The sequence below is a fragment of the Rhinolophus hipposideros genome, assembly GCF_964194185.1.
Source record: "Rhinolophus hipposideros genome assembly, chromosome: 1".
Classification (NCBI taxonomy): Eukaryota; Metazoa; Chordata; class Mammalia; order Chiroptera; family Rhinolophidae; genus Rhinolophus; species Rhinolophus hipposideros.
Window position 1 is genome coordinate 97,799,862 of NC_138047.1, and position 15,677 is coordinate 97,815,538.

Consider the following 15,677-nt stretch of genomic DNA (forward strand, 5'->3'; position numbering starts at 1 on the left):
TGCCATCTCTTTAATCCCTGAACAGATCCAGCTTTTATACATGCCCTTCGACTGTCCCCCAGCTCCTCCTAACTCCTCCTTCAGGTCTCTGTGTAAAAGTCACTTAAATGTGATTTCCTTGGGGAAGTCTTCCCTAGAACCTTTCCTTGATGAGATTGGTCTCCCACTCTTCCTTGGTAGCACTTAACTAGCTAAATGATTATCTGTGCAGGTCTTTATGTGTACCTTCATTGATGGACTAAACTCCTCATGAGGAGGCTTCCTTTGTATTGTTGACTGTTTTATACCCAACACTTATTACACTCTCTGACACATAATATATATTCAAAAATATTTGATGAATAAATGAATGATGGAAAACCCAGGCTTGCAGAAGTTAAGTAGCTCATTGAAAGCCCCAAAACTGGTGATATGAGTGGATGTTTAAACCAGAGGCAATCAAATCCCAAAGGCTACAATTTAGAACAATAACTAAGAAAATGACAGGTTGATTTAGGATTATAAAAGCCCTCAGCAACTGAATAGTATTGAATATGGGTAAATGTGATGTCCTCCATTAAGTGAAAAAAAAAAAACAACAAAAAGTGAACAGGTTCATAATGACCACCTCCGCTATTATAGAAATAATCCCATCATAGCCAATGCCAGGCATGGCAGTAAACATTGTATTTGGGTTATCTTTATTTAAACCTTATAATGACTCTAAGGTAGGTATTATCATTATTCCTGTTTTAAATTTTTGAACTTTCCCCAATAATATAGGCAAGCAAAGTCAAGCAGCTTGACCCGAGAGGCCACATGAGCTTAAAAGTTGTAAGCCTTTCAGACTCAAACTTTGGAATTTTTGTTGTTTTCTTGCTTATTTACTCGTTTCCTTCCACCTGCAACCCACAGAGTTTGCATGACTAAAATTAAGGGTGGCCCAACTGCCATAAAAAGAGCTTTTAATTTTAAGCTGATTTATTCCAACTGCAATGCGTATCCAGTATGGAGGAGATGGTAATGTCTAGGTCCCTTTCTCTGAAATAGTTAATTTCTTTATATACCTAACTTGAGAACAGCAGCTCACGGTCACCTTTCATAAAGGGAAAATAGCTTTCTGGAAAGAAATCTACTCGGACTTGCAGCAAGTTTAGGGAAAGCACAACCACCAGAGCTCGAACTAGAAATCCACTTTCTAGCTAAGGTGGAGGGCACCGCTGCCCCCTTGTGCCTCCGTGTTGTAATAACACAGAGCGTCGTCGCCGGCCTTTCCTGTGCCTGTAACTCAAAAGAGCCCACTGGAATGCGCTGCGGCCGCTGACAGAGGCACCAGGCTCCAGGTCTCCTTTTAGGCAACCCTGCAGCCACGGGAGCCTGGAAGCACTGCGGTTGCAGGCACAGCTGTCCTCTCAGGCAGCTTTTGTGACTCTTGCTAATTAGAGGAGAACCTCTCAAGAATGCTACAAGGCAAAGAAGGGTGGAAACTTCTCAAGTATTTGCAACAAACCTGATTCAATTAAACAGAATTCACATTCCCTCGACTTAGAGCCGAGCTTCAGTGCTGCTCCTGACAAGGTAGCTTTCTGAGAGGCAAATAGCTGAGACAGGGACAAAATATTCTTTTTTCAGAACTGGTAATGAGAAAGTGAAGGCAAAGGGATGTTGAATCAAATGTGTATAGAGCTGGCTTTGACCATGCCATACACCTTCCCCAAGAAAGCACATGCCAGCCTGAGGATTTGAGATCCTCATCTGTGACATTTGAATTGCCTTACGAAAAGCAGTTAGGTTTCTCATGCTGTTTTTCCCCACGAGTTTCACATGATATTTATTTGTGTGAATATGTAAATAATGCCATCTCCTCTACAGACTGTATGGGGGAGCGGGTGCTTGCCAGTCTGGGAATACTTGTTGCATAAATAATTAATGATCACTTGGTGAATTAATGAGGTTGAAAAATATTGGGATAATAGTTCCCCATTAGTTTATTTTTCTTTTCTGTAATTACACGTGCCTTGTATGGAGGCAGCTTAGTAGGATATAGTAAAGGCTTTATATAGTCAAACTGAGGTTCACATCCCAGTCCTACTGCTTAATATATGTCTGAACTTGGGGAGTTTTCTCAAACCTCTCTGAGCTCATTTCTTATATATCATAGGATAAAACATCTACTCCTCCACATATTCATGAGAACATGCATCTCCTACGGAACCTGGCTTGGTGGTCCGCAGATCGTGATGATGATTAAACTTTACTTTCCTTCATCCTCTAGCCTCTACACTCCCTCGAAGCTTCTTTGAATATACCTTAGAACACGTTTTCAAAAATCTGCACCCAGAGTAATCAAATCAGCTGCACAGGCACACGTATCACGGTAATCTCTAAATTATACTTCTTTGTCCAACAGACCTCCCACCAAATGTGTCAGCAAACAATGAAGTGAACTCATTTTCATTTCCCCACTTAGTAGAGAGATGTGATAAAATGGCAAGAGTGTTATTCTGTATGTTAAGGAGACATTTTGACTATAAGTAACTGAAAACCAATCACTATTCGTAATTTTTTTATGACCCAGCAATCGCTCTCCTGGGTATCTACCCAAAAAATTCGAAACATTTACACCTAAAGACACATGTATTCCAATGTTCACTGCAGCTTTGTTTACGGTGGCCAAGACATGGAAACAACCAAAATGTCCTTTGATAGATGAATGGATAACGAAGTTGTGGTATATATACCACAATGGAATACTATTCGGCGGTAAGAAAAGATGATATAGGAACATTTGTGACAACATGGATGGATCTTGAGAGTATAATGCTAAGCGAAATAAGTCAGACAGAAAAAGCAGAGAACCATATGATTTCACTGACATGTGCTATATAAACCAAAAACAACAAAAGAACAAGACAAACAAATGAGAAAGAAAAACTCATAGACACAGACAATAGTTTAGTGGTTACCAGAGGATAAGGGGCGTGGGGGGAGGGAGATAAGGGTAGGGGGATCAAATATATGGTGATGGAAGGAGAACTGACTCTGGGTGGTGAACACCCAATGGGATTTATAGATGATGTAATACAGAATTGTACACCTGAAATCTATGTAAATTTACTAACAATTGTCACCCCAATAAATTTAATAAAAAAAGAAAAAGAAAAAGAAAACCAATCACTAAAAATGGCTTACACAATGAGGAAAATGTATGCTCTCACATAAGAAGCCAGGGGACGATGGGTACAATGAGGTCAGCGGAGAGCCAGAATAGAGCCCATTCAGTAGGTGAGAAAAATAAGACTGAGAATAAGATGTTTGCAAAGCTGCAGACAAAGATAGCCTTTTACAATTATGTCTGTGGGGGTACGTGTGTATCATCATGTTAGTGTTTTGTGCTTTCTGATTGAAATAGTGCATGATTCTATAAGTAGAATTTTTTATTCAGTCGTTTTGTATGTGTTTTTTAACCTCATTAGTCTCATGTCCTTCCAACCTAAATGTGATCTAATTAATTCATAAAATTTGTGACAAGATCTTGGTGATATCCAGCAGAAATAAATAAGGACAGGGCACAGCTCAGCATGTGGAATTCTATTCATGGCTTTCATGAAAAGAATATTTGATTTTTCAGTCACAGCAGGCTTATACACTGCTGAACACAGCCTTCACAGGATATATTCCTTCAAATCTAGTTAAATTAGGGCTCCGAGTAGTATAGTCACCGGTTGTGGTGAAAATACCCTCGTATCTATACAAGTATGAGTAGATTCTATTGTTTGATATACTCGTGAATGTATGAAGTCTGACAATTAAGTTCACAAACAATCTGAAATTCATATCTAACCACTTTGGTCCAAGGTGTATATTCAGAGAATGAAGAAGATTCTTAATGCAAATTTTGGAAGCAGCAAAATACCCAACATGCTAGTTGTCACCAGTTGTTAACGTATTTTTTTTCCCTTTTTATAGATTGTCTATCTTAATTTTAATTTGTTTTATTTGCCTGTGATGTCAGTATTTCCTAGAGGTCATTTTACAAATGAGGAAATTAACACTAAGAGCGAATAACTGATTTGCTAAGGGTTCAAACACCTGGAAACATTAGAACAGAAATTTAAAGCTTGTTCTTGTCTTTAGTGATCAGTTTTTACACTGTGAAAACTGAAGGGCTAATTCTATTGTTTGTTTATTTATTTGTTTGTTTATTTATTTTGATCTGGTATAAAAAACTGAAATCCTATTGTTTTTAAATGAGCTTCTTACGTCCAAATGTTGAATACAGCAAGGTTTATAAAATTTGGATTGACGTAAGAAATGTCCTCTCCTGACCCTGGCGTTCTCCCTTAATTCCTGTGATCACGTTTATGATAAGCAGCCATGAGAGTTGGGGTGGAACCAAGAGGTTGGCTTCAGAAGTTCTTCATAAGCATTCCATGGTCTCCGGTATGACCAAGGACAGAGATGCGTGTAAGAGAAAGTGGTGATATTCAATAATATAGCGCAAGGCATCCAAAATGTTCCCTCAGGCCAACTGGATAGAGAAGAAAAGGGGAATCACAAGGTGGGGAAAAAAAAAAAAAAAAAAAAAACCTTGTTTGGGAGTGTATGAAGTTTAAAAACTTGCACACAAGTTTTTGAGGAAACTTCCAGAGCAAATCTATTCCCTAATATTTTAAAAGCTAAGAACTAGTTGGGTACGCATCCATTCAGGATAAACAATTTTTGTATTCTCTTTTCTGAACACAGCTGGGCTCTGTAAAGATCGGTCCCTGCCTTCAAGGTATTTACCAAGTTTAAAGGGATCCAAGAAGTCTGCAAACACAATCTAGTTTCATCAGCAGTCCAGGTCGTGGAACTGTGCCATTTAAATTTTGTAAATTCTATAACTGTAGAACGCCTTGTCGTCTTTAAAATGTCATGCTACTAAGAGAGTGGCTTTTCAGAGCAATCTCGGTTTCAAATGAGTGAAGTGGGAAGTGGAAATTTAATTTAAAAGAACCTATGCTTTCCCAATTGGATTAGGTTTTAAGTAGGGTGGAATAATATGTAAAGACAGTCATGCTTTCCAATTACAGATCTCTGAGAATGAAATACTCCATCCATCATCTGATTGTATCAGTGCATTCACTTCATCTGTCTTGTGAAAATCATCCTTGCTGGAGGTGGTGGGGTTTTGTTTTGTTTTGTTTTGTTTTCACACTTTAATGAACTAATTATTGGGATACATAAAAGAAAATCTCAAAAGACAGAAAAAACTCTCTTGGCTATGAAATAATTATACTGTAACTCAGCTTCACATGTTCACATCTTGAAAATTAAGAAAATAAAAAGCCAGTCTTTCCCAAATGTTAAATATATACAGTTATGATATATCTGTGGATAGAACACGATCAGACAAAAATACAACTTGTCAAAGCATCCTTCTATAAGGCAATTTCTTATCTGATTCGGAGGCAACCCAGACATGAGAATCTTAACTATAATAATTAGATAGCGTCCATGTGATATACATAATGGTAATTTGAAGGTAGTTTTAAATTATGACTGTATAAAATAGCAAGTGATTAAGAAAGAGTTAGATTCATACTCAAAATAAAAACTTCATAGTATATGATTAAATTCACTTAGGTATAAAGAAACATATTCATTATTATCTGTGCAGTGATGCTCTCAGATGAATTTCAAACATCTCTTCACATTGTAACCAGTAAAACTACTTACCAGCTATACGGACAAAGGAAGAAGGCCTTTTCTGTCCTTTCCTGGTGCATCAATGACAATATTATTTAATCATAGAATCTCAGTGGCTACAAATGTTGAAAGATAAATTTTCTCATTCATACTCCATGCTCATCTCTGGTCAGTAGAGGTGCTTTGCTCATTGATGTCGCTCCAGGAGTCCTGCAGATGGAGCAGCCACCATCTCACACGTGATTGCCATGCCAGAAAGAGAAGAGAGCTCTGGCATGTCTGGCATCAGCAATCAAATACTGCAGCCCCAAAATGGTGCGTGTCTAGATGGGTTCTGATCACAATTCCAGATGGGAATGTGGGAACAGGGTGTTCTCGCCTCACCAAGCAATTCTGGGACACCAGCTGGGTGTCTTACAATTCAACTCAATTCTGACACTGGCTACCCAGATTAGCATCAGATTCTGCAAATTAAGGGCTCAGTCCCACAAGATTGTCCTCCACTTCAGATGCCAATCACAAGCCCAGGTTATTTGCTGTACTTCTCACTGACCTGCTATAGATGAGAGGTTCCCACAACCTCATCCTTGGATTTGGTTTGCTGCAGTGGCCCTCAGAGCTCAGAAAACTAATTTACTCACTAGTTTACTGGTTTATTATAAAAGATACGACTCAGGAACCCCAAATGGAAGAGATGCATACAGCAGCCTCTCAGAGCAGGCTGCTCTCCCCAAATCTCCATGTGTCCATCAACCCAGAAGCTCTCTGAACTCCATCCTGTTTGGTTTTTATGAAGGCTTCATTACATAGGCATGATTGATTAAATTATTGGTTATTGGTGATTCATTTAAACTGCCAACCCTATTCCTTTGAGGGGTTTGGGGGCAACTGAAAATTCCAACCCTCTAATCACACGGTTTGTTCTCCTGGTAACCAGTAGGACATGCTTAGGTGGGGTCCAAAAGTCACCTCATTTACATATCAAGAGATACCTTTATCCCTCTCATCACTTAGGGAATTCCAATGGTTTGAGGAGCTCTGTGCCAGAAATGGGGAAGGAAACCAAATGTACACACACACACACACACACAAACACACACACACACAAACACACACACACACACACACACAGTGCCAAAAAAACGTATACACATTTTAAGATAGGAAAAACTGTATTAAAATTGTAATACTCAATATATACCAATAACAAAAGATGAATGCATGTCATGTGTATATATTGCTTTGGCACCCCCAGTATTATAATTTTACATATATTTATATAATTTTATTATTATAAATCACAATATCACAGTGTCACTTCTGCTTTGTCATGTGCTCACAGCCAACCGTTAAGGACCCATGACATGCAGTCTTCCCACGTGTTCAGAAGCAGGGAGAACTTGTTGATAAATCACACTAAAGACTGCCACACATAGAATCGGTTCTCCTTGCCTTGTCCAATTTAGCTGCTCCCTTTTGGTGTATCTCATGGGTTACTGCTGCTTGATCTTGTAAGTGTCCAGGATGTTTGCTGATCTCTGCTTACGAACGTGTGTACAGCTCACTTTCAGTATGGTCTCCTCTAGCCATCGTACTGTTTAAGAAGGTAACTTCCTCTAAGAAGTACCAACTTACCTGCCACCTATTTTTGGCAGGGGAATGGATGCTTCCCTTTGAGTAGTGATATGTGTCTCCATCTTTCTCTTCTCTGATTGGAGAGACCAGTCTTTGTGTTCTCTTTGTGTAGTTCTGCCCACAACCTGCCTGTGCTATCTGTCAAGGACGTATTAGTCTACTTCCTTTGTCAGGAGGAATAACAGAAAGAACAGTCGTTGGAAACAACATGGATGCAATGACATTTCTGTTGGTAGAAACTCAGGTTTTCAGTTTAAGCACCTCATAACCACTACCATATAGTAACCACATGCCCTCCTTAGCAACAGGGGTAGTTGTGAGAGACGATGAAATACACAGATGCTTAAAAAATGTGACACTGTAGATATCATACTTGTAAAAGGGTTCCCAAGAAACTATTTACTTCACAAGGACTTTCAGTTCTTTTCCCCATGATATTTTTGTACCACAATCCTTTTTGGATTTCTGAAGAGGTATTTCTAAATGTTTAATAATAGTTCTGAACCTAAGGAGATGACATACACTAGAATAGGATGATTTGTGGGAAGAGATTTCAGCCAGTGGAGTGAACAAATATTATTGAGGGAATACATCTGATTTGCATATCACTGCTATTGCTTCTAGAGAATTCCACCAGAATTCTGACAACTTTCAAGGAAATACTGAAAAGCTTTCTTACAAAGTAAAAGTATAAGGATTCATGATGCAACTCAAAAAAATAATTTCTTTAGCAATTTCCTATGCATACATGGATCTCTCTCCAAGGCCCTTTACGTGGACCACGGTATTTCCAATGTACTCACCTCAGCATTACTAGGGAAAACTTTCCTTTAAGTTAATGAATACAAGGCTCCTGGGTTTCTACTGACATTTATTTCCAGCACGGTGGCCTTTATTCTTTTCCGCTGTCTTTTACAATTTCAGTATCCCCGTGCCTTTGAGGGCAAGCTCTGATGATATTAGGTAGAGTAAATTCAATTTATAATGCTAGAATAGCAGACATAACTCATACCTGCTTTATAAGCTCATTGTTTTATATCAGACCTGCACTCTACTGGGTTTAACTGCTTTGATGAATACAATTTAACCCTGGTATAGCCGCATTGATGTTACAATGACTCTATGTATAATGGAGTTCTGCCTAACAAATTCTAGATTATTACTATTGTAATAACAGCTAATATATAATGAGCAAACATGATGCACAAAGAGAGCTAAGATATAACATAACATGCATTATCTTATTAATTTTTATAGCATTCTTCTAAGCTACACAACTTTAAAGTGGAAAGCAGGGGTTCAATCCAGTTTTTCTATTTAACTCCAGAACCCAGGGCCATAAGCATTTTACTACATTATTCTAAATACTACCTGGCAGAACAACAGCAATTGTATGGACATGAAGGTGTTTGTGGTAACGAAGCATCAGTCTGGATGTCGGGAAACTGGACACAAGATAAGCATCAGCAACCCACTGTGTGGTTTATGGGCAATTCCTGTAACTTCAACCTCAATCTCCTCACCTTTAAAATGAAGCCATTGAAATGAAATATCTCTAAAGTTGCTTAAACACTCAAGTTTCCCGATTCTGTGATCGATAGACTATGCACTACCATTTTCTAATTATGAGAACATGAACAGCTTCGCTCTAAGGCAGTTTGCTCATCTGTAAAATGGAGGTAATGCTAGCCATCTAATCATTCACACGAAATAATCTATGTAAGTGCTTAACACAATGCTTGCAAAGTAGAAAGTGGTCATACGTATTAGCTTCATCATCATCATCATCACCATGATCATCATGTTGTCATCATGAAAATCACTATTTTGTTAGTTTTGATGTTAGTAATAGAAAAATATCCATTGCACATTAACACCTGATCTTGACGCTCGCGGGTACCGTGATACTACGTGAGAAGACTGAAAGAATCATGAGGGAACACATCCGTAAGGCCCAAAAGGGCAAGTATTTTTTCACCACCTGACAAATGTATGGCAGTTATGTGCTGAGAAAATCTCATTCCACATTTATTGCATCCTGTTCATATCATATGTATATTTGAATCAATGTCCCCGTTTTAATTGAAGTGGCTTTGTTTTTGCGTGTAGCTCTCTCCAGGATGGCCATGATGGTGTCTGTGGGAGCAAACAAACATTGTGTTTCTTCCTAAAGAAGTATTTCCACAGATGGTTCACCAGGAGGCCACTTCCAATGGAAAAACAGATGATAATCCAGACACAAGATAACATTACATTTAATGGGGTCAGAAGTATATGAGTTTGATTTCGCTGAACTTTAATTCCATAGAAACAAAATGGAATTTTTAAAAACTCACTCCTATATCTTCAGTGTGCAGAGCAGCACTTGATACATAGTAGGCACTGAATAACTATTTATTTTTTTAATTAAAGTTTATTGGGGTGACAATGGTTAGTAAAATTATATAGATTTCAGATATACAATTCTGTCATACATCACCTATATATCACATCGTGTGTGAGTAACTATTTCTTAAGAATGAACAAATGGATGGCTCTGTGAAAAACTGTTGTGTAACTCCAACAAGTTACTTAATTTTAATATGCCTGAGCTTCATTTTTTTTTCATGTATAAATAATCCCTACCTCTCAGGATAAGTAAAAGCCATCAAAGAGGTGATCTATGTAAGAAGACATTGAATATGCACTTAATAAACAGTTGTTACTATGATAAAGTGGTCTTACAGAGTGGCATCAAAGCCTCCTATCTACACGAATACACATCATGTTATCCCTTGGAGAAACCTGTACAAATGCCTTGATGTCCCCTGGCAATTTTCAGAATGACAAGTAGATTCATGAGGGAAGCAAATTATTGCTGTTTATTCATGGGATTCGGTGCATTTCAAATCCATTTCTGATTCTGGTCAGCAGCCCCTCTACATGCGACACTTTTTCATAAACGAGCTGTGGTAGCACACATTGGAAGAGCCTCTCTGGAAAGCAACGTGACTGTGCATAGGAAGAGCCTTGAAATGGCTGAAACCCTTTGGTCTTGTGATTCTCCTACTGGGATTAGCCATAAAGAAAGAACCACAGGTGGAATCACAGATGTATGCACTGGAATATTAATTACATCATTATTTCTATGTGGACAAAAATGCTGAAATCCCCTTAATATCCAACAATATGGTAAATTCAATGAATACGTTATTATGCAGCCATTAAAAATCATGGCATAGAAAACATTCAGAATATTTTGTAAATTAAAAAAAAAACTATATTCTTGTATTATCCCAATTTTATTTGTAGAGCATATTAATATATGCTTAAATAAATGACCAAAAGGTCTTACAGTGATAGAATTATTGCAAATTTTGACTTGCTTTAATTTTTTTCTAGAGACAGCACATTTTCACAGAATAATCATTCGCTAATAATCAGACAAAATGTCTTTAGAAAATATAATATGCAAGTCATAGGGCTTACAGAAGGTTATAGTTTCTTCTCAAAGTATAGATGAGTAAGGCATTCCTCACTTTTCCTAAACCTGGGAACTCTCCTGCTTATTGGATCCTTCCTCTTAGAATGAAGAGAGCCCAATGAACAAGTGCATACTGAGATGTTTAAGCCTTGTTGGACTTGTTGACTTGAAAATATCATCATTTGAAAATAATACCAGGAGAAAATAACTTATAATGTTACATGATTTGATGATAATCATAATAAAGCCTCAGTAGGAGAACGATTTCAGAGCAGAGACATTTGGAGTATATTTCAAATAAGACTCTGAGACAGACATTGCTAGCAGGTCACCAAATATGTGCTCATATCTTCTTCCTGGGCACATGAGACTTTCACTGTTTGGGGTGGACCTGTTAAGTGATTTCTAACCAACACAGTGAGAGTGGAAATGATGCCTACCACTATCAAGACCTGACCCGTAAACACCTCCCATGCACAGTATTCAAATACCCTTTTTCTCCTTCTGAATGAGACAATCACAGAGAATCACAGAGAATCACAGACAATCAGGAGCCACACATTGAAGACAGCCAGATTAACCTCCGTTCCTTAATGACTCTGAGGAGAAGAACCATCAGGGGATCTGCAAACCCACCCAAGTCTGTTAGATGAGCAAGAAATATCCTACATTCTTTTAAATGTATTACAATTTAGGGGCCTGCTTCTTATAGCAGCAGGACATAACCTGCCTCCTAGGCCATATCGTTTACTGTGTACACTTAGCTGTACACTTGGCCAGGCCAAATTTCATTCTTGATGAATAGATGGAGATACCACTTTGCTGGATAAACCATTCTCTAAAAGGGGTGAGGAGAAAGTTAGAGACTAGACCGTTGGTGTCATTTTAAAAATGACTAGAGTCTTATAGAATTGAGTGAATTTTTCTCACGTGAAGGTAGTAAAATGCTTTTGTTTCCCATAACAACTCTTTAGAAAACATAAAAGATCGTACCCTCTGGATTGTTATTTTTGTTATCTTTTGTCTTGTTTTGACCTTTCTTTTTCTATTTGGGTGTAGGCCCCATGAGGGCAAGACCTTTGCCTTGTTTATTGCTGATGCCCCAGTTCCTAGAATGGTTCCTAGAATAATAAACATATAATACATATTGGTTGAAGATGTAAATTAATGTAAGCTGGTGAGACTTACCACCCTAAAACTTGACCAGGGGCTTTCAGCTGGCAGAGGAAGGATTTTTGTCTGATATAGAGACATGTGATAAAACATAAAACAAATACAAATATGAAAATCAATGTCTAAATTTTATTTCATATTTTAAGATATGTTTATCAAATGCCTCCGGAGACCAAAGGCAGCTGACAAATTTGCTGAGTGCCAATGTCCCTTCACTTGCCATCTCTTGCTAGAGTCACTAACTCAGAGACAGGTTTCCCGCTCTGACCTTGCACAAATTCACTACCTGATGGCAGACGGCCATCTATTTGCCCTCTTCTCACTATCCCAAGCAGATGGCTCCGAGTTAAATAGCTCATAAATCACAATTTCCATGTGTGAGAGGATCCAACTACAAAGTGCCTATTTACTGTGAAATTGGTTCTGATGCTGCCAACTAGATAGGGTTATTTAGCCAAAACTTTGGAGTGATTAGCTATGTACATGCCATCTTCTTTCCTTTCTGGAGTTCTAGCTATTGATTTTTCTTTTGTTTATGTATTAGCCAGGATTCTCCCCCAAACATGGAACAATAGACGAGTATATGCACAGAAGGAGATTTCTTTTAAATAATTGGCTCTCACTGTTGTGGTGGCTTAACCAGTCCAAAGTCTGGTGTGGGGGAGGAGCAGGGGCAGACAAATTGGAGGCTCAAGAAAGAGCTGCAGTCTTCTGGAGATTTCCCTCTTGCTCAGTGGAGGTCAGCCTTTTGTTCTATGCATGTCTTGAACTGATTGGATAAGGTCCACCAACATTATGGGAAGGAAACCGCTTTATTCAAAAGTGCACTGATTTACATGTAAATCTTACCCAAAAATAACCCCACAGAAACATGTAGAATATTGTTTGATCAAACACTTGGGCATCATGGGCCAGACAACTTGACACATACAATTAACCATCACAGTTGGCTTGCTTTGTTGCTCATTTCTTTTTGCCTGTCATTTCTTTGCTCCAATTCCCTCAGGTTCTTTGGGTCATTATTTCCACGAGGATCATATATCCAGAACTTATGGTAACCTGGAAAGTCCTAAGCCCATGTTACAGCTCTCCCAGTGGCTAGCTGAGCAGCTGAGTTCTTTAGCACAGAACCTCAATTTCTGCCTTTGTGAGTGGAGATACTTAAGTAATAGGTTTATTACAACAAGTGAGTGGGAGAAATATACACTGAGAGGCTCTCTACACACAAGTTCACCTTGAAACTATTGTTTTAAATTGTGTTTATATATCAGAGTTCCTACCTTTCGAATCAATGAATGAGAAAATAGAAAATACCTCATGTGAAGCACACTACAGTTATAAGTATCTGGTTCATTGGAATAAAGATCAAATTAATAAATCCATTTCATCCATGAGTGGACAATGATTTTAAGGGTTAAGAGAACCTTTAAAGACCACAACAAGTGATTATTGAAGATCCCAGGAACAGTGTCAAATTTAAAGTACACAGGATATTCATCCCTAAAGTCAAGGAAGTTACTGCACCCCTGATTCTCCCCCAGTGAATCCTGGGAATTTGCCAGGTAGTTTTGAGGTACTGTGATAGCCTACCCAAAGGAACTCAGGTAAGAGGGGACTGCTCATGAGAAACTACTCAAAAGAACAGAGCTCATCACTTCCTCATCTTCAATGTATAATTAGCATCCCACATGTGAGTTGATGCTGGATTATTATGTGATTGTCAATCTCCACAGTTCCAAGAGTCCCTACTCCTCAGATTCCTGGCCAGACTCTTCTTAGCACTCCAAAGAGTGGAGGAAGTCTCAGCCATACCTCAGTCTAAGACCCACTTGTTTAGTCCTCATTTTCTGCACCAAGGCAGATTCCTTCTAATAACGTTTTAGATTTCTGCTCCTTTTATAGAAAAGGCCCGACCTACTCTCAGAGCCACGTCAATAGTTCGTGGAGTTCCCAAGATCAATATCCAGGAGTCTCAGATAACTCCACCGATGGACGAAAGTGGGAATTCATTATGGGCAGGCCCATGGCTTTTCAGACATTCGTCTCCAGAAATTCAAAAAATCTTGGAGTCCTGACTCATATAAGATCACTTTTTACAAACCAAGTTATTGTGCACTTCTGAACATACTGTTAACAGAAATGAGTAACTAGTCCTGGTTGAAACTTTTTGGGCCACCTTAGACCCAAAGGGAGCATACCATTTTGTAATTGAACTAAAGTATATGTGGGTCCAGCAAATCTGCTGAGGACAAAGCACCAAGATCCAGCAAAGACCATATGATAAGCATCTTGCAAAATCCCTGCTTTATGAAAAACAATGTAGTTTCCTGTTACCTCTTTGATAATAAACATATGTGTTCTCACAAGCAGCAGTGCATGTTTGAATGTGTCAGACCAGCTTGGACATTTATATGCAAAGATGTTTACGTGGGCAATTCTTTCTGTGAGAACTGGGACAGAAAACCTTATCACGTGCTTTTACATTCTTTGTAATAATGGATGGGTGGTTGGTTTTCTTGGCACAGCTCTGCATCGTAGACCGTGCTGTTTAAAAATGTGCAAAAAATTAGTTTTCTGAACACTTTTCTCAACTTGCTTCTCTACCACTTTCTCTAGGAATGCCCCAGCGGTGTTGTTAATGAAGAAACCTTCAAAGAGATTTATTCACAATTCTTTCCACAGGGAGGTAAGTAAGAGTGTGGGCTTTTTAATGTATTCTCAGTTAGAATTATGCTTGCAATCTTTTTCTTTTCCTTCCACATGGTGCTGCACTGGCCTGGGGAAGGGACAGTGTGATAAACATATAGTGACTTCTCTTACCATTCACGTGCACTCTTTCTTGGTCTCTCTGGGATAGGGTGATGTTAAAGCCTCATCCCCATGTTCTTGGAGTTTCTCAGTGGTTTTTGCTCATGAATAATTATTAGTTGTTCTCCCTGTGAAGAGGTGTAAGGTTGGCAATGACCTATGTCACCATTTGGTGAGGTCACTCACTTTGTGTGTTGATCTTGCATACCACTTCCTTGCTGGACTACTTATGCTTGCAATCTTGAGTTTGGGTTAGTCTTTCACAACATGATGCTACATGTTCGATCTTTATGTAAAAGAATTACTATACAGCACGCCAGTGCATATGATTTTTAATATATCAGTAAACTACGAACAAATGATCAAATATCCAAGTTCATGCTTCAGTTTAGCACAAACAGTGTTGCTCTGTGCCTAGTACTGTGGCTCTCAGATGTACAGTGCTTTCTGACAAGGTCCTGGATATGACACAAAGCTTTCACGTGCAATGTAGGTTTCATTTGAGTCTCCCAGCTCTCAAAATGAGGACAAATGTAATTATCCTCAATTTACAGGTGTGAAATCTGGGGCTTCGAGAAGTTAAATGGCTTGGTCAGGGACACGTGTTTCCCTGAAAATAAGACCTAGCCAGACCATCAGCTCTAATGCATCTTTTGGAGCAAAAATTAATATAAGACTCAATATTATATTATATTATATTACATTACATTACATTATATTATATTATATTAAAGACCCGGTCTTATAGTAAAATAAGACTGGGTCTTATATTAATTTTTGCTCCAACAGATGTATTAGAGCTGATTGTCCGGCTACGTCTTATTTTCAGGGAAATACAGTTTTCATTACATGGTAGATCTGGGTTCGAACCTAGATTTTTTGGAGCCTCACATTGCGTTCTTTGGGCTCTTTCTCTCGCTTTAGGTTA

The 15,677-nt window shown here is 38.5% G+C and overlaps 1 protein-coding gene across 9 annotated transcripts in view; it reads left to right on the top strand.

The window, feature by feature from the left end:
- The window catches only part of KCNIP4 (potassium voltage-gated channel interacting protein 4), a 1,007,764-nt gene that overhangs the window by 962,479 nt on the left and 29,608 nt on the right, over positions 1–15,677 (top strand). For all 9 annotated transcript variants that reach the window (XM_081048279.1, XM_081048284.1, XM_081048283.1 and 6 more), the window contains one exon: positions 14,558–14,627. In XM_081048279.1, coding sequence (XP_080904405.1) covers positions 14,558–14,627 — 70 coding nt within the window. The remainder of the gene's footprint in view (positions 1–14,557; positions 14,628–15,677) is intronic.